At 42.9% G+C, this 18672-nt stretch overlaps 2 protein-coding genes across 11 annotated transcripts in view; one reads left to right on the top strand and one right to left on the bottom strand.

Annotated features, from left to right (window-relative positions):
• Positions 1-4092: 4092 nt before the first annotated feature.
• On the bottom strand, positions 4093-9249 carry HNRNPDL (heterogeneous nuclear ribonucleoprotein D like; the record flags this gene model as incomplete). Of its 6 annotated transcripts, XR_013813828.1 has the most annotated exons (9): positions 4093-4361; positions 5038-5142; positions 5513-5605; positions 5915-6085; positions 6803-6917; positions 7012-7143; positions 7603-7764; positions 7866-8034; positions 8810-9249. XR_013813828.1 is itself a non-coding variant. In XM_079778062.1 (8 exons), 7 exons carry the CDS (start codon positions 9247-9249, stop codon positions 5535-5537), a joined length of 1260 nt encoding a protein of 419 aa, XP_079634188.1. In that variant the 3' UTR covers positions 4093-5142; positions 5513-5534. The 6 variants fall into 6 exon arrangements, 4 of the variants coding, with proteins under 4 accessions (XP_079634188.1, XP_079634187.1, XP_079634186.1 ...); XR_013813827.1 differs by having other exon boundaries at positions 5038-5605; XM_079778062.1 differs by having other exon boundaries at positions 4093-5142.
• The window catches only part of ENOPH1 (enolase-phosphatase 1), a 38742-nt gene continuing 29201 nt past the window's right edge, over positions 9132-18672 (top strand). For 2 of the 5 annotated variants that reach the window (XM_079778159.1, XM_079778158.1), the window contains exon 1: positions 9668-10447. In XM_079778159.1, the coding sequence (XP_079634285.1) occupies positions 10034-10447 (414 nt within the window). In that variant the 5' untranslated portion in view covers positions 9668-10033. Of the gene's footprint in view, positions 9262-9510; positions 10448-18672 lie in introns of those variants that run through there. The other 3 variants (XM_079778160.1, XM_079778162.1, XM_079778161.1) reach the window with 3 other exon arrangements.

Below are 18672 nucleotides of genomic sequence, written 5' to 3'. Positions count from 1 at the left end.
AAAATTATGTAAAAGTAATGTCTCAGCAACCTGGAATTTTTTAATATATTTTTATTGACTTTAGAGAGGGAGAGCTAGAAACATCGATGAGAGAGAATCATTGATCGGCTGCCTCCTGCACGCCCCCAACTGGGGACCAAACCCAGGCTGAATTGAACTAGAATTGAACCCAGGCTGCCCTTGACTAGAATTACACCCAGGACCCTCCAGTCCGCAGGCCAACGTTCTATCCATTGAGCCAAACCAGCTAGGGCTGGAATTTTTTTCCCCTTCACAATTTCACATTGTTCTTGCTGTAGATTTTAGCAAGCTCTACATACAACTTTTTTTTCTTTCCTTATTAAGTAGAACTTTCACCTTTTCACTTAAAGGAATTCTCAGCATCACAACTTTTGAGCTTTGGGGTCATTGTTAAGTAAAATGTTACTTGAACACGAGCACTGAAATACCATGACAGTTGGTCCAATATATGAGATAGCTATTAAATATAATAGACAGGAAGTGTATACTGCCTGGACATGCTGGACAAAGGGATGATTCATATCCCAGGTGGGACAGAGCAGGACAGCTAGATTTTATCATACTACTCAGAATGGTGCACGATTTAAAACTTACATATTGTTTCTTTCTGGAATTTTCCATTTAATATTTTTGGATTGTGGTCCACTGTGGTAACAAACTGTGGAAAGCAAAACTGCAGATAAGGTAACTACTGTAGTAATGAAAAGTCTTGGACCTATTTTCAAACTATATGTCAGTCCCACCATCCTGAGATTATGATATGCCTTCTCAAGTGGTATACCTCTGAAATAAGTGCTAATAGAGTAAAATCAGAGGTTAAACTATTTAAAGTAATAGGAATTAAGTCTTCAGAATGTTCAGCTTCACCCTGTAATCCCCAGAACACCATTGTATTGTTTCGTTTATAAAAAGTGGTTGAGAAGTTAAATGTGAATTTTTATTGTTATTCAATCAAAAGTTGTTGCAATTCCACATCTAACTTATTTCAAGACAAAAAGTGTAAAATCCCAACCAATCCTAAAAGAACAGCCCATTATTTTTATGGCTAATCTATATGATAAAAGCCTAATGTGCAAATCAAATGGCGGAACAGTCGCTCTGACACACTGGCCACCAAGGGGCAGACGCTCAAGCAGGAGCTGCCCCCAGGTCAGCCAAGGCGGGTGCCAGGGGAGGCCACCCCCCATCGTCCCGCTGAGGGAGGCCAAAGGGGGCAGGCCAGTGAGCGGGTGGCGCCAGGCTAGTGCTAGAGGGGGCCCCCTGACCACCCAGCTGGTCGCCCCAGATTGACTCTGATCGCCAGCCAGGCCTAGGGACCCTACCCATGCATGAATTTCGTGGACCGGGCCTCTAGTGCTTTAACATCCCTTGATTTTGCTTAATGCTAGAATAAGTTCAAATGATAAACTCATCTCCTACAACTAAAAATTTATATATTTAGTTGCGGTGTTCTGAATTATCTTTTCAACTAGTTAAAGTTAGCATCTTGTGGTTGACATTCTATCAAATCTTGGTAGTGAATTTTTCAATGTCCCTATATTACAATTAATAAAGATTACTGAATGGTTTTCTCCCTGTCACCATCATGAAAAAGATACATGAAGAGAATGAAATAAAAGCTCCACTTACCACCCTGGCTGGTGTTGCACAGTAGTTAGAATGTTGGCCCACACACCAAAGGGTCAGTTCGATTCCTGGTCAAGGGCACATACCTGGGTTGGAGGTTTGATCCCAGCCCTGGTTGGGGCACATGCAGGAGGCAACCAGTTGAGATGTTTATCTCTCCCTCCCACTCATGGAGCCCTAGCCAGTTTGGCTCAGTGAATAGTGTGCTGGCCCTCAGACTGAAGGGTCCTGGGTTTGATTCTAGTCAAGGACGTGTATATTGTTTGTAGGCTTAAATACCCATCACATGTGGGAGGGAACCAATTAACTTGCCTCTCTCATATTGATGTTTCCCTGTCTCTCCCCTACTTTCCACTCTCTAAAAAAAAAAAAAAAAATCAATGAAAAAATATCCTCAGGCAAGGACCGAAAAAGAAACAAGTTTTGCTTACCCATGTTTAGCATGCCAATAGACATCTTAATTCTTAATATTCCTAACTTTATAAACATAACTAGGAGACTATGGAACAATGTTAATCAACAAAATTGCTAGCAAGGTTAGGATGAGTAACACTACACAGAATTTGGTTAAAACAATTCAGGAAGCATATTTCAAAAAGATATACAAGCTAGTTGAGTATATTTATCATAGGTACTTCAGAATTAACCCCAACTTGTCAAATCACTTTGCTTAGTTCTAAGTACTTCAGAATGAAACCTTAATACTAACTTTATTTACTCTTCATCCTAATAGACGTGTCTGGAGCACTTAACCTTAGCATACTTATTTCAAATTTATGTGCTGGCACTTAATAGAGCCTAAAATCAGAATTAAGCATGGAGTCCAAAGCACCTTGGACAAGTGCAAAACACCAAGACATATACTCATTCCCCCTCCAATTCTTTGTAAAAGATCTTAATCATTTCTAGATGAAGTGTATTTCTTAAGTCATATATATTAAGACTTGACTGAAAAGTTTGGATTTTGTTTAAAAAGCCTTTATTCATTTTTGATCAGGGAAAGGACAATCTCAATGTCAGCTTGTCACCTAATCATAAACTTCAACTTACAGGATTCACTGCCCTAAAGACACTGCATCTACTGACTGACAACATAACTTAAAATGAAAACATCCCTTCTGTTCTAGGGGTGTACGTTTAAACAGAATCCCTTGCAATAGCCAACACTGGGACTTGGCCTAGGTTTAAGGTCAAAATAGGAAAACAGGAGCAAAACAAGGCTAAGAGTTTTGCAACTTGATAGCCCAGCAAATACAAACATCATATGAACAAAGTTGCAGGCACCAAATAAAAAACGGCAGGTTCATCAGCATAAGCTTACACTTTGAGGTGAGGTCAACTATTCCACATATGAACATATCCCAACCCCCAATGGATAACATGGAACCATAAAAACAAAATTCAAAAAACCTTAAGTCCAATAACTATACTTAATATAAAATTCAAAGCTTGGATTTACCCAGGAAATCCTCCCAAAATCTAGAGCTAAAGCTTTTTAACAATGCACCAAGATTGGTCTAATGACATGACTTGGTCACACTTAGATTTGCATTAAGATAACACTCATAGTTTCCCTACTATTTCTTCCTGTCTTAATATGGCTATGCGTAGCTACTTAACCCATGCACTAACTGCATTAAAAGAATGAGCTACCAGCATGGCTTTTTCTAAGAGTTCACACCACATTAACAGTTAACACCCAATAAGCTTCCCAAGAATGCCCCCAAAGAAAACAGTTGTTAGCTTCTGTGACATACCAACTAAAACTAATTTAATTCAGTCACTACCTTTAAATACCTTATTTTAACTTTTGCTCGTTTTAGTAACGTCAAACTTATCTGCCAAAATATTTGTGATAATGTAACTATTTTTGATAGCTTTAAACTATAGGTCCCACTAGTTCAACAGTGCTCTATTCCTGGGTACATCTGGACTTTTTATCAAGAGAACAATTAAAGTCATGGTATTATTACTCAAAGGTTTTTCTAACAAACCACTTAAGTTAAAATATTTAACAAATCACAACAAATGGCTTTCCAGAGACAGGAACAAAGCAAAATCTTTCCCATTCATAAAAGGAGCAACCAGCATGCTTTGTGCCATTAAAGGGGTACTCTTCTTCAGAGTACAATCACTGGAAGACTCATGGTCTCCTAGAAAGCTTCCACTAATCACAACACTATGACATGGACACTTCCATGACAAGGTCTCCAGATACAGAGGAATTCTGAAATGTGGTGAAAGCCTGTTAACAGGGAAATGAAGAGTGGGAGCATAGGATACAGCTAACAAAAATGGGAACAGGGTGACACTGTAGCTGGCTGTTCATAAGGGCCACAGTTTCTCCTTACAGACCAATACCCCTTACAAAATAAACTGTGCCTTAATTATTGCTTATTTAAAATCACCCTTTTTTACAGAGCTATTTAGTACCTGACGCAGGAAAACAATCACATAAGGAAGCATTTATTTGAGGTTTAACATGAAATCATACAAATAAAATTTGTATAAACACAAATCCACATTGAATCATAACACAGATAGCAAAAGACAAAGTAAAAACCAAAGAAAACTAATTGGCGGCTATATACAGTTGGACACGGTTGTGTCTTATACACTAGAAAGTCTTTTACAAAATAATCATCTTAGAGCAAGAGAAGACCAATCAATCTTCAATGTCGTCCTGCCAGATGGGTTACTTTAGCAATCTCCTCCTAAAAACAAAAACAAAATAGCAATTAGATTTGTGCAACTCTGACAAGCTTTCAAAGGTCCACTTTCATGAATTGTTTTAAGTCCTCACTTTATTCTTTTCTTCAATAATTAAAGATCACATGCATATTCATTGGCAAATGTGGTTTTGGTAGTTAGGAAATTCACCCGGTTTCCCAAATGACACCAAATTTAGATCTATTTAGAAAAGAATCTGGGAATAGAACTTTCCCATATCCACAGGTTGAACTGTGCTAGATTAGTCTACTAGAAGTATCTCTAGTAAACCAAGTAAAATGACTTTATGACATACATTTTAATAAGATTATTGTATTTCAAGGAAAATTGTTGTGTGCATATGATCTTTAATTTATATCCCAGATTTTAAAGTTCTTGTTTTGGTTTGTAGATTTCACTATTAGCTATAAAAAGAAAAAGCAAGCATTAAATCTTAAAGAATGAACACTTAAAATGAGGCTCCACAATTGAAATACAACACTAAACAGAAGACCAAAATGAGTAAGCTGTAAAAAGGCATTTATGTACTTTAACTCCTGTAAAAAACCATTTAAGTTAAGTTTAGACACTTAATCTCCAAAAAGATTAAAAAAGAAGCCAAAGTCTGAAGTTTTCCACTTTAATCTTTACGCTGGTACATGAAGTTGGAAGAGACCATACCACAGGACAGCGTTTTCTGGTGTATGCCTTGCGCTCTGCCCGCAACGTGCGACCCCCAGAGATAGACGTGGTCAGGGTGACACACGGCCTGCAATGAAGTTCCCGCTGGCGGGTACAAACAAGGTATAATGTCAGAGTTAGAAGACAACATTCGTGTTTTCCTTAAGTTTGTACCCATTTCAGTACTTTACCTGTTAATAGTTCTAAAAATGTTTAATTATTCCTCTAGATCACCTGGTACACAAAGCAAACAGAAAAACTTTTAAGTTTTTCTGTAATACTAAGGAAAGTGAAGTGAAACTTTAAAGTTAAAGATCTATAGACACTTTAGGCAAAACAGGCTCAAAAAGCAATTAAAATTTAACAATTTAGAAAAAAAAAGGCTATACAATATTTTTTACTTGTTTTTATTTTGTCTATTGATCTTTAAATTAAATTAGACATTTCCACTGGTGTCTCATACTCTTATACACACCTGTTTTCTCCAATGTCCTCCTTTAGTATGGCTGATAATTGTTTTGGTGATTGCCTCCCCCTCGAGACGCCTTGCCGTAAGTGCTCTGTTGGCCTATTTCATAAGACAAAAATCATATCAAGATATTTTTACGAAATTTCATTATATAAGTATACTTAAAGATTAAATGTATAAAACATGTCAAATATGAAACAAGATTGTAACAGCTATTATAAACTAGTCATATATCACATCTTCTTGAACATTTATATTAGTAAAATCACTCTATGACTATCAATTGCCTTGAAAACATAACTCAAAGCATTTCAATAAAGGGGAAACCCACACAATTTTAGAATGGGATTATAATTTAACACTGAATTTTAATACCATTGGTTATAAAATTAAGTTAAATATTCTTACCACTGTAGTCTGCATATCCCTGTCCATATCCATAGTTCCCATAGTTATACCCAGTATAATCATAGCCGCCATAGCCACTATAGTTTTGATCACCACCATAGGCACTATTGTAATTTCCATATCCTTGATCATAATAGTTATTAAATCCTTGGTTCCAGTTTTGGCCCTGACCTGAAACAATGCACAATGATTGTTAGGAAACAACTTTTGGAACTCCCCCTCCCCAATCTTAACATAAAATGATGTATTCTGTCTCTTACTCTGCAAATCTTAAGCAGAAAGGTTATCTATATTGCTATTTGACTGAAAATTACAAAAAGGGGGCAGAAAGTCCACTTGTGCTAGTATCATGCTTCCTAAACTGAATGGAAAATCAGGACAAAGGTGAAGAGAGGTAGACCATCTAACTTTAAAGCAAGAATTCCTAGGCCCTGGCCAGGTAGCTCAGTTGGTTAGAGCATCATCCCAAGCACGCCAAGGTTGCAGGTTGCAGGTTTGAACCCGCCAGGGCACATACAAGAACCAAACAATGAATGAATAAATGTATGAATGTGTGGAACAAACAGGTCAATGTTTCTCTCATTCTAAAAATCAATTTAAAAAAATTTAAAGCAAGAACTCCTCCCCAAGCAAACATATCACACCATGGTGTACAGTGTAATCTTCACAACAGTTAATAGTATCATTTTTCCATCAGTGATGACACAGTCTTATAGCCATTCTTGAAAAGGTGAAACCAATCAACAATACAACCAAAACTTCACCCACTCAACTGAGCATTTTCCTGAAACAAGTTATATCTGGCTTTACTTTCTCATGTCTTTAATTTTTCATAATTAGCAGTTTATAGCTTAAACAATTATCAACTCATTTCCCAAGAATTCTCACCTCGGCCTCGACCCCTAGTACCACCTCTTCCACCAGCTGCAGCACCTCTTCCTCCCTTTTGTTGTTGCTGTTGCTGCCTATATACCTCTTTGGGTTGGGCAACTTTGATTTCACACTATAGACAAATTTTAAAAAGCAAACAGGATTGAGAAATCATTTCACTAATAAAAAGAAACTCAAAACCCTCAATATAATTAAAATGGCTTTACCTTCCCAGAACCAATTTGATGATATCTGCTTTCTAACAATTTCTTTACTGGCTCCTCATCTGTATATGTGATAAAACAAAAACCTCTTCTTTCATTTGTTTTTGTATCCATGGGAAGTTCAATATTTTCAATCTGAAATTAAGAAGCACACTCAAGATCATCCAGTAATGGCAAAAAGCTACCAAAAGGTCTTAGAATACCACAGGTCCTTTGCAAACTTCAACATAACATGTTATTCTAATCGGATGACTTCTGTCTAGAGACTACTACTGCTTAATATCAACATCAAACTATGTGATTTATCTGTTAAGTAAGGGAGAGCAAAGCTTCCTTTAAGATCCTCTCATACCCTACAGGTGCCACTAGTTAAAAGTCCAAACACTGACCATACCAAAGCATCCATGTTTTCTACAAAATAAATTAGAAATTGGTTTGCATTACAGCCCAGAAAGCAGTGATTCAAGTATGGTGACTGGAAGGACCCCAAGCAGTCATTTAATCCCATCCTCACCTGACATATGAATTTATTCTGTAAGAAGTGGGTCAGGGATGAATATTATATAAACACACATAAACAATCACACAGCGCACCTCTCCAAAGGCTCCAAAATATTCTTTAATCTGTTCTTCAGAAGTATCTGGGCTCAAGCCACCCACAAAAACCTTTTTTGGGGGTTCCTTCCCTTTTAAAGCTTTGGCCCTTTTGGGATCTATCAATTTGCCATCCAGTTTGTGTTCCTTCAGTTCCAAAACCTGGAAGACATATTTATTTAATCTGACAGCAATATACAACAAATCCCCAAACAATTTGCAAAAGGCATACAAAAGTATCATCATGCAAAACCCATTCCTACCTTATCAACACTAGCAGCATCTTTGAAAAGCACAAATCCAAATCCTCTTGATCGTCCAGTGACTGGATCTGTTTTAATTGTGCAGTCTACAACTTCCCCAAATCGAGACAAATATTCAGTCAGATCTTTCTTGCTTGTATCCCAGCTCAAACCTCCAATAAACATTTTACTAGAAATAAAAGTGTTTTTTTAAAGGTTAGCAGCAGCCCAAACGATCACTTCAATTCAGGGGTTATGAAGGAAGTACGGGACGTTTAACCCCCAGTGCAAGCAATTTAACCCATGTTTTCAGATACTCATTATCAATAGACCACAAAGATTCCAAAGCTCCATCGAGGTCACTTACTCAAAACACCTTACAGCTTGCTCTCCCACACTGCATAACGCCAAGTTTAAACGAGGACGAGGCCAACAAAATGTTCAACATGGTTCTACTTTAGAGAAATCCAACTTCCTAAACTAATCCCTCACAACTGAGGTCCACCTCCTTCCTCGGCTATCAAGCCAATGTTCCACCTAACGAACTAACTCCTCAGGGTGATGTCTGGGGATCTGCGCACCAGCGCTCGCCGGCTCCCAAGCCACGAGTTCCCTAAACTCTGCCCAGGAAAACCGCGTGGGGCCCCAACAGACACAATGAAGAGGCGGCGGCAGCTGCAGCATGTGGCGCAGCGAGGCGGCCCCTCCCCCACGGCCCACGCGGCGCCTGCGCACTCGGGGCCCGGACGCCGCCGCCCTCCGCCTCCAACCCCTCCGCCCTTCCCCCACTGCCGCGGGCCTCTCGAGTCATCCCCTCCGTCTCCTACTTTCCTCTTCTCTTCAAGCTAGCGGGGCCCCGCGGGCACGCGAGGAATCGACTCCGGGCAAGAATGTGGCCAGCGCGGGGCTCTCGAGGAACGAAGGGCGCGCGCGGGGTGGGGGAAGAGGGGAGCAGCGTGCGGTACCCGTCATCCTGCTGATTCTTGCTCGCGTTGATCTTGGATCCCTCTGCGAACTCCTCCGTGTTGCTGTACTCGTTCACGTCCTCCATGGCGGCGGCGTTGTCAGCCGGCGGGTGCTGGCGCGCAGTTCTAGTCGCGGCAGCGGCGGCGGAGCGTTGTATGGAGCCGGATTTAAAATGGCGGCGGAAGAGGTCCGGGCGCCGCCTGCGCCCTCCCTTTATAGCCGCCCCGCCCGCCAATCGGGAGGGCTGCTGGGCGGTGACGTGGCGCGGGCCCCGGCGCGCCCCCTGCCGGGCGGTGCCGGCAGCGAGCGAAGGGAGCAGCGGCGCCAGCTGCCGCGGCGGCCGCGGCCGCCAATGGGAGAGGCTGCGAGAGGCTAAAGTAGCGGGCGCGGAGGGGAACAATGGCGGCGGCACATGGGAGAGCCGGGGCGGGACCTCCATCGCGGCCCTCCGGTGAGGAGCGAGGTCGCGGGCTCGGGATGAGAGAAGCGTCGGAAGAGAAAAACGAAGGGGCGAGATATCCTGGGTTCACAAATCCCGAGCAGCGCCGCCGCAGGGCCGAGTCCCTCTTGCCTTGGAGAGCCTTTGTCTCTGGCGTCCGGTCCAGCCCCCTCCTAGCAACAGCTGTCCACCCTGCCTTCCTCCGCCCTCGGCACCCCCGTGCGGAACTGCTGCGGCGGCTGCTACCGATGAGCTCCGCAGCCGGCCTGCTCCAGAAAAGGCGTCCTGCGCCCGGCACCGGCGGATGAGGCGGCGAGCGCGCCTGCCGTCGCCGCGCGCAAGCGTGTTTGGTCCCCGCTCCGGCTGGAACCCGCCGACAGGAAGCGGCGCGGCGGCCCCTGCGGGCAGCGGCGCCTCTTCCGCTCCTGCTACCGGCGCGGGCCGAGAGGGGGCGGCGGGCCTCCCGAGCCGATCGGCCGGAACCACCGCAGTCAGACCCACCGGGACGCCGCGCGGCCTCTTTGGCTGACCGAGGTCGGGAGGAGGGGCGCAGGCCCGGTTAGATTACAGTAAATATGCAAACGCGGTGGGCGGGGGGTGGGGGTGGACTAGGTGTCGTAGAGGGCAGGGGCCACTCACGTCCCCGGCGCGCCACTCGCGGGGTTCCCGTCGGCACGTGCCCCGGCCTCTCCGGCTCGCCTAACCTGTCTGCTGGGAGCGCGCGCCCGCGCACTCGGCTCCCGCGCTTGCTTTGTTCCCGCCCCCGCGAGGCCCGACTTGACGGATGGGTCCGAGGCCCTCTGGCGGCCAGTCGGCATCGCTGCCTTCCCTTTCCCCCGCCCCCTCGGAGCCCCGCCGGCCCGCCCCTTTCCCGACCCACGTGGTCTCGGCCTCCGGCCCTGGGCAAGCTCCCTGGTTCGGGTCCCTTACTCGGTGGCCGTCTCCACTTCCGGAGGTGTGGAGGTGCCCTCTTCCCCTCGCGCTGCAGACCGCACGTGGTTGGCCGCCCCGAGGTTCTTGGGGAGCTTTCGGAAGCCCAGGACGGTGCTGGGGTGCAGTCGGCGCCGCCCTCCCGTCCAGTAGGCCGATTTCCGTGGTAGCATCCGGTAGGGAAATGGTCGTGCTTTCGGTGCCAGCCGAAGTCACTGTGATCCTGTTAGATATCGAAGGTACCACAACCCCGATTGCTTTCGTGAAGGTGAGGGGCTCCAGGGAGCGGGGAAGTTTTTGTGCTTTAAAACAATTTTAAAGTATTGTAGACCTTGCACTAGAGACAGGAGAGGTAGGAGCGGCGGTGTGGCTTTGCACCCACCGTGGGATGGAAGTAGAAAGGCTGCAGCGGATTGCGGGGTTGCTTGTTCTCACAGCACCATGTTACCCTGCCCCGTCCCCTGCCCTTGGTTAGGTGCGGATGGGCGGGAAGGGATGGAGGTGGTGGCGGAAAAGGGCGGGGGAGGGAATGGTCCGATCCGCCGCTGCTGAGTGAGGCGAAGTGTGCTCCGCCTGCGGGGCAGGTGAGCGCTTGCTTTTTGCTGGATTCCAGCTGGTGTGGCGGATATTGCAGGTATCCCTGATTTCTTGTGCTTTGTCCTATAACCTATTAAATACTTTTATTAATATTAAATATTAATCGGAAACTATTAACTTGTTATACATTAACTTATCGGAATCAATGTTTCTAAAGTATTTTCATCCAAAAGTATGTCCAGAAGAACATTAGATCTATATGTTTATACTAATTATGCAAAAAAGGATTTCATTATTTAAATGCACTTTTGGGAAGTGTTCTGTACATGTTGAACCAGCTTTATACTAAATACTAACTATTAGAGCCTTTACATCATACACATCTACACACATGTATGCTTTGTGAGTCTTCAAGAGAGCATTTCATAAATTTAGCAAAAATAGTTCTATCTTTTGAACACCTTTTACATTCTTCTTGAACCTCTGAACATGGGGCTTGGAATTGGGGATTAGTCATAGTAGGTGTGTGAACTTGCACTATTTCCTGTGGAACATGAAAGGATACACAGTACTGTATACATGTGACTTGTACACTTGACTCATCCTCAGAAGTCTAGCTGTTCCCATTTTACTGATGGGAAACTAAGGCTCTGAAAAATTGGACAATATGCCTGGCATTTGAACCTGTATTATTTGGCTCAAAACTCATTTTCTATTACTGCACTTGATTTCTGAAAAGGGAACTGCCATTCTTGTTCTGTCTTTGCTTGGCTGCTGTGTATGTTAATGATACTGTTATATGAGAGCACTTTAAACAATATGAAGTACCATAAAAGCATATTGTAACAAATTTCAGCTTACATTATTATAATGAGTCTTACTGTATTTGGGGTTTGGTTCTACTCTCAGTGTATACTGTGAAAGTTGAGTATTGTTAAAAATTGTCCTTGAAATATCCTTAGGAAGTCAGTCCTCTTTGGAGGCTGATTTCCATCTTTCAGTGTCATATGCAGCCATTTTTCCTTTAGGGTTGAAATACTCCCTGCTTCTACCCTTGAGCACCAGAGAAAGTAGTTTGTTTATGATCAGGTGATGTAAGAGAGACTGGAGAAATGAGAGTGTCCCAGGGAATAGAACACCCTCATTTACTGGAATGGCAGCAGATTGCCAGCACTGGTTATGGTTATGTTTCTCTCTCTCTCTCTCTCTCTCTCTCTCTCTCTCTCTCTCTCTCTCTCTCTCTCTCTTTTTCCCTCCCTCCCTCCCTTCTTTACTCTTTATTTCTTTCTCTTTGCTGAGCAATTACAGTTGATTATTTTAACTATATAAGATAACACTAACAGTCTAGGATCTCTTAAAGAATTCCATAGAGCACTAGTCGTTTTGGCTCAGTGGATAGATAGAGCATCAGCTTACGGGCTGAAGGGTCCCGGGTTGATTCTGGTCAAGGGCACATGCCTGGATTGGGGGCTCTATCCCCAGTAGGGGGTGTGCAGGAGGCAGCGATCAATGATTCTCTCGAATCATTTGATATTTCTCTCTCTCCCTCTTCCTTCCTCTCTGAAATCAATAAAAATACATTTACCAAAAAACACGTAAAAAAAAAGAATTCCATAGAATGCTCCCAGTCTGGGAAGTGGTGTTCTGTGGACAGTCTGTTGCTGTATCAGTGCATGCCTCAGCCTTTAGACTCCAGGCAACAGCACACACTTGTTTTACTTACCAGCTATTATGTCTTTTTCACTGAATCATAGAATTGTCAAATTTCTAGAGCAGGAAGGCCGGCTAGCTCAGATTGTTTGGTGAGTGTTACAACCAGTTAATTAATTTCTTCCATGAGTTAATTGATGCCTGTAGGAATGGCCTGTGTGAGGATCATCACAACTTGGTGGGGATCATCACAACTTAGGGCAGAGCAGCAGTAGAACCCAGATTTCCATAGATGTTCTCAGTGCATCTTAGTCATCAAAATCACCAGCCTTTCTCCTCACTGCAGGACATGTGCTCCTGGAATTTGTTTTGAGTTATTCACTCTGATCCTCTACAGTGGTGATCTCCCAACTTTTTTGATCTTGTACATCAGCAGAAATGGAACAGGCACTACCAGTCGAGTGTATAAATTGTGTATACATATTTTACTATTACTAAGTTATAAAATAAACTGGAATTTAAAGATGAGATTAATAAGTATAGATAAATGTAATATTCTCTTACCCCATTGATTCATTTGCATGCCCCTGGGGTACATGCACCCCTTGGAGCCACCTCTTAATCTTTGTGGGGAGGTAATACTCATTTTCTAACTTTGCGCATTACATTATTCTAATGTTTTTAGTCTGTGTGCTATGAAATAACACTATAATCAGTCCCTGTGGTTATCCTGTCCGAAACCTACAACTACTGTTTGACTTTGGGGAAAATGATCTGTTGTTCCAGAAAATGGTCTATAATTTGGTGGCTTTCTTGTTGCTACATGTTGAGTTGGAAGTAGTTATGTTCTGTGAAGTCACTGAGAACTATGTTAGCAAATATTGAATTATTGTCTGTAGAGAAAATACAAGGTTAGGTTCATTTGAGTCTCTGGTCACAACATTTCCTTCAACTGATCAATACATAACCTTGTTCTATGTGTTTCTGTTTATATATGTTCTTAATTTATTAACATTGAACTCATAGCCAATGGCACTGTAACTTATGCTTTAACAAAGCTTATCCAACATGTGTTTTCTACATAAGGCACATCAAAGCTTTCTTGCACTTAGGAACACTAGACAGTGCTTGGCCAATTTTAAACTACACAATCACCAATAAAAGGCACAATATATAAAAAGTAGAGGCCCCTCGGCCTGGCCTGCGGGGATCAGTGAACCTCTGTGCTGCCGCAACCCAGCCTTACCCACCAGCTCGATGGGCTATGCCCACGTCGATCCCACACAGCACAAAGTAGTGCGGGAAGTGGCAGGCGCTGGGGAGGAGCCCGAGCCAGGGCTGGCGCTGCGCTGCTCCCGCTCATCCCGGCCCGCTGTGCCTGCTGCTTGGGACTTTCTGGCACACTGGGGGAGTGTCCGTGGGCAGTGGCAGCATCTGGCGCCCGTCTGTCACCTGAGCGGTACTTCCACTGTGGGAGTGCACTGACCACCAGGGGGCAGCTCCTGCATTGAGCATCTGCCCTCTAGTGGTCAGTGTGCGTCATAGCTATGGGCCAGTTGTCTGGTTGCTTAAGCTTTTATATATATACTAGAAGCCCGGTGCATGAAAATTTGTGCATGGGGATGGGTGTCCCTCAGCCTGGCCTGCCCCCTCTCACAGTCCGGGAGCCCTCAGGGGATATCCTACTGACAGCTTAGGATCGCTCCACATGGCCGGTCAGGGGAAGGCACCACCCCCATCACCCCCTCACTGCTGCTGCCTCTACTAGCCTCCCTCTGTGGGAGGCAACCTGGCCATCAGGGGAAGGCGACACCCCCATCACACCTCTGCTGCTGCCACTGCCAGCTGCGCGGCTGCCTGAGCCTCGGCCCTCGCAGGCACCGTAGTTTGCCTGAGCCTTGGCCCGGCCCTCGTTTCCTGAGCCTCAGGCCAGCCCTGGGCAACGGCAGCCACCATCCGCAGCTTGTCTGAGCCTCAGGCAGCCGCTGTGGCTTTGTCCAGAAGGATGCAGTGTCAAGTCCCCGCCCACCTGCATGTGCCTTGCCAAGCATGCAGCCCCGCCCAGCCACGCATATGCCTGCCGCAGCATATGATCAGTCGTTATGGCGTGACAACCATTAGCATATTAGCTCTTTATTATATAGGATAGATAGATGTGGCACTAAATAGACTGAAAGGGACACATTTAAAATATGAGAGGTGAAATAAGGCAAAGTGTGGGATCCCTTGTCACGTCCCGCGTGTTTCAGAGATCCCGTTCAGGTCCGGTTTCTGGAGAAGGCCGCAATCAAAATGAAAATAGACTGGAAAAGAATCAATTTGGAAAAATGGGGGGCCAGGCGGGAGCCCACCTCTAGTGGGAGGACTACTCACTGCTCTGGCCTTTGCCATCCCTTTTATTGGGGTTCTGAGATACACCCATATCCTTTAGGCAGGAAATTCCAATAATAGACAGTCAGCAAAAATTTACATATGATTAACAGGTGAGAGTTGCTTTAACTACTAATGTCTCAACTAAACAATGAGTGGCTAGCTCTGACCATTCAGAGCGATTAAGGTTGACCAAAGCATTCCGGATTCCCTTTTCACATTTAACTTCTAATGTCTCAATGTTTGGTTTCTGGCAGCAAAGCATCACCTTGTGTTAGGATATATACATCTGGTGTTTCAAAATGATTTCTTTAAAGTTTTTACTTATTTTTAATGTATTTATTGGGTAACATTGGCTAATTATAGGTTTCAAGTGTATAATTCTGTATATTGTGTTGTGTGTTCACCACACCAAGTCAAGTATCCTTTCATCACCATTTATCATTCCCGCCCCTTACCCTATTCTACCTTCCCCTTTCTCTCTGGTTATCAACATACTATTGTCCATGTCTGAGTTTTGTTTGTTTGTTTTGCTTAATCTCTTCACCTTTTTCACCTAGCCCCCTCACCTCTGACAACTGTCAATCTGTTCTCTATCAATTAGTTTTTCTATTTTATGTGTTAGTTTATTTTGTTCATTAGATTCCGCATATGTGAAATTGTATGGTACTTACCTTTCTCTGACTATTTCACTTAGCATAATACTATCCAGGGACATCCATGCTGTTGCACAAGGTAAAATTTCCTTCTTTTTTACTGCCAAGTAGTATTCCATTGCTTAAATGTAGCACATCTTTTTTAGCCACTCATCTACTAATGGACATTTGGGATGCTTTCTAATCTTGGCTATAGTAAATATGCTGCAATGAATATAGGGGTGGACATATTCTTTTAAATTCGTGTTTTGGGTTTCTTTGGACATATTTCCAGAAGTAGAATTGCTGGGTCATAGGCAGTTTCATTTTTAATTGCTTGAGGTAATTCCATACTGTTTTCCTCAGTGGTTGCACCAATCTGTAAGCATTACCACCAACAGTAGGAGAGGGTTCCCTTTTCTCCACATCCTCCCCAACACGTTTGTAGATTTATTGATAATAGCCATTCTGAGAGGTGTGAATGATATGTCATTGTGGTTTTAATTTGCATTTCTTTGATGAATAGTGACATTGACCATCTTTTCATGTCTGTTGGCCATCTGTATGTCCTCTTTGGAGAAGTGTCCTTTGCCCATTTTTAATTGGATTGTTTGTTGTTGTTGTTGTTGTTGTTTTGGTGTTGAGTTTTATAAGTTCTTTTTTTTTTAACATATTTTTTCAGAGAGGTAGGGAGCGGGAGAGGGAGAGATAGAAACATCAATGATGAGAGAGAATCATATATCGACTGACTCCTGCATGACCCCTACTGGGGATCAAGCCCACAACCCGTGCATGTGCCCTGACCGGGAATCTAACAGTGACCTCCTGGTTCATAGTTCGATGCTCAACCACTGAACCACGCTGGCCAGGTGTTCTACTTCACTGTGCAGAAACTTTTTAGATTGATAGATCCCCATTCATTTATTTTTTTATTTTGTTTACCTTGCCCAAGGAGATATATCATTAAAAAATATTACTATGAGAAATGTCTGAGGTTTTACTGCCTATATTTTCTTCTAGGATTTTTATGGTTTTGAGTCTAACATATAAGTCTTTAATCCACTTTAAGTTTATTTTTGTGTATGGTATAAGAAGGTGGTCTGGTTTCTTTTTCTTTTTCTTTTTTTGCATGGATCTGCCCAATTTTCCCAGCATCATTTATTGAATAGACTATCTTTACACATTGTATATCTTGCCTCCTTTGTCAAATATTAATTGAATTTATTTCTGGGCTTTCTATTCTGTTCCATTAATCTCTATGTCTGGTTTTATGCCAGTAGAATGCTGTTTTAATAACTATGGCCTTGTAGTCTAGTTTGATATCAGGTAGCATGATTCCTCCAACTTTGTTCTTCTTTCTCAAGATTGCTGGGTCTTCTGTGGTTTCATATAAACTTTTGGAATATTTCTTCAAGATCTGCGAAATACACCATTGGTATCTTGATAGGAATTGCATTGAATCTGTAGATTTACTTGTTATAAACTTGCAAACATTGTAGAAGAGTATAACATGGAGAATGAAGGCCTCCCATATTCTCCTGAGATGACTGCTTAGGAGTTTGGCAAATATTCCTTCTGATTTTTTTCCCTATGCATAAAGTCATTTAGATCCTTGAAAGAAAAATAATCAGATCAATCCCAAAATAGATACCAATTTTAATATATAACTCCTACTTTTTAAATGCATAGATAGGCCTTTATCTTACTCAGATAAACTTTTTTTTTGTTTTTTAGGCTACCAAAAATTTGGTTGCCTCCCCCCAAAAAAAAATTGGGAGAGAGAGAGAAGATCAGATAAACTTTTTAAGGCTCTCCTATGATTAGCTCTGTAAAGTCCTACTTTGTCTGTTGGTTCTTGAAATTTTCTATCCTTACAGCTCATCCCATGTCACCCTTTCACTAAAGAAAAAAAGTATTCTTTTTTCCATAAAAGCTTATTTTTTTAATAAAAATTTTTATACATTTATTAACTCATTTAATTTCCATACTGGTGTGGTGGAGGTGGAAGGCAGCTCACCCTTATCTTATTGCACCTGGTTCTCCATCACCTCTCTAAAGAATTATGTGGAGCCCTGGCCGGTGTGGCTCAGTTGGTTAAGTATCATCTCATGCACCAAAAGGTTACCAAGTGGATTCCCAGTCACGGTCAAACCCAGGTTGCAGGTTCAGTTCCTGATTGGGGTGTATATGGGAGGCACCAATCGATGTTTCTCTCTCTCCCTCTCTAAAATAAATCAATAAAAACATATTTTAAAATGTGGATGAACAGAGTAAAAAAAAAAATCACATTTTTGTTTGTTTAATTCTTTTAAAGAAAGATTTGTGTGGAAAGTCAGTAGCCCTGTCTTTAGAAGCCCTCCTGGAACTTGAGACTCTGTTTCAGAAACACAGATTTCTTTTCAAAGATAAGTCTTTAATACAGAGAAGTGTTCTTTGTCTTCTAGGTCTGAGACATTCGTTTCTCAACTTGATTTTCTTCTTAATGATTCACTATGTCACCTTATAACAAGCTCCCTTAAGTCTTAAAAGTGTGGTGCTGACACCCTTGACCAAGTAAAGAGAGACTAAGACACACGGTTTGGAAACCAGTGGTAATCCCAGCAGTGGGACCTGGGTGGGATTTTGGAGAGGAGCTGCTGATCAGACCAATGTTTGGCATTTGGTGTGCTCCAAGAGACTGGCTGACAACTGGGCTGGATATATATATATATATGTATATATATATATATATATACACACACACACACACACACACACACACACACACACACATACATATACTGAGTAGCCAGATTATTATGACCACCCCATCAGTACTTCGTTGGGCCACCTTTTGCCTTCAATACTGCGGCGATTCTTGGCATTGACTACACGAGATGTTGAAAGGTGATGTGAGGAATCTGACACCATGCCTGATGAATAGCACTGTCCAGTTCTGTGAGATTTGATGGTTGTGGAACCAGCTGCCTGATGGCTCTTTTAACTTCATCCCACAAATGCTCAATTGGATTGAGATCTGGTGATTGTGGGGGCCACCTAAGCAAGGTAAAGTCTCCCTCATGATCTTGAAACCACTCCTGCACAATATGAGCACGGTGGCATGGCGCATTGTCTTGTTGGAAGAAGCCATCTCCATTGGGGTACGCCATCAACATGATAGGATGAACTTGATCAGCAACGATACTTAGGTATGTTGTGCTATTCAGACGTTGTTCCACACGAATTAAAGGGCCCAAATCATGCCAGGAAAACATGCCCCAAACCATAACACTGCCCCCACCAGCTTGAAGGGTTGTACACA

Source organism: Cnephaeus nilssonii (assembly GCF_951640355.1).
Source record: "Cnephaeus nilssonii genome assembly, chromosome: 1".
NCBI lineage: Eukaryota > Metazoa > Chordata > Mammalia > Chiroptera > Vespertilionidae > Cnephaeus > Cnephaeus nilssonii.
This window is presented reverse-complemented; position numbering and strand designations above follow the sequence as displayed.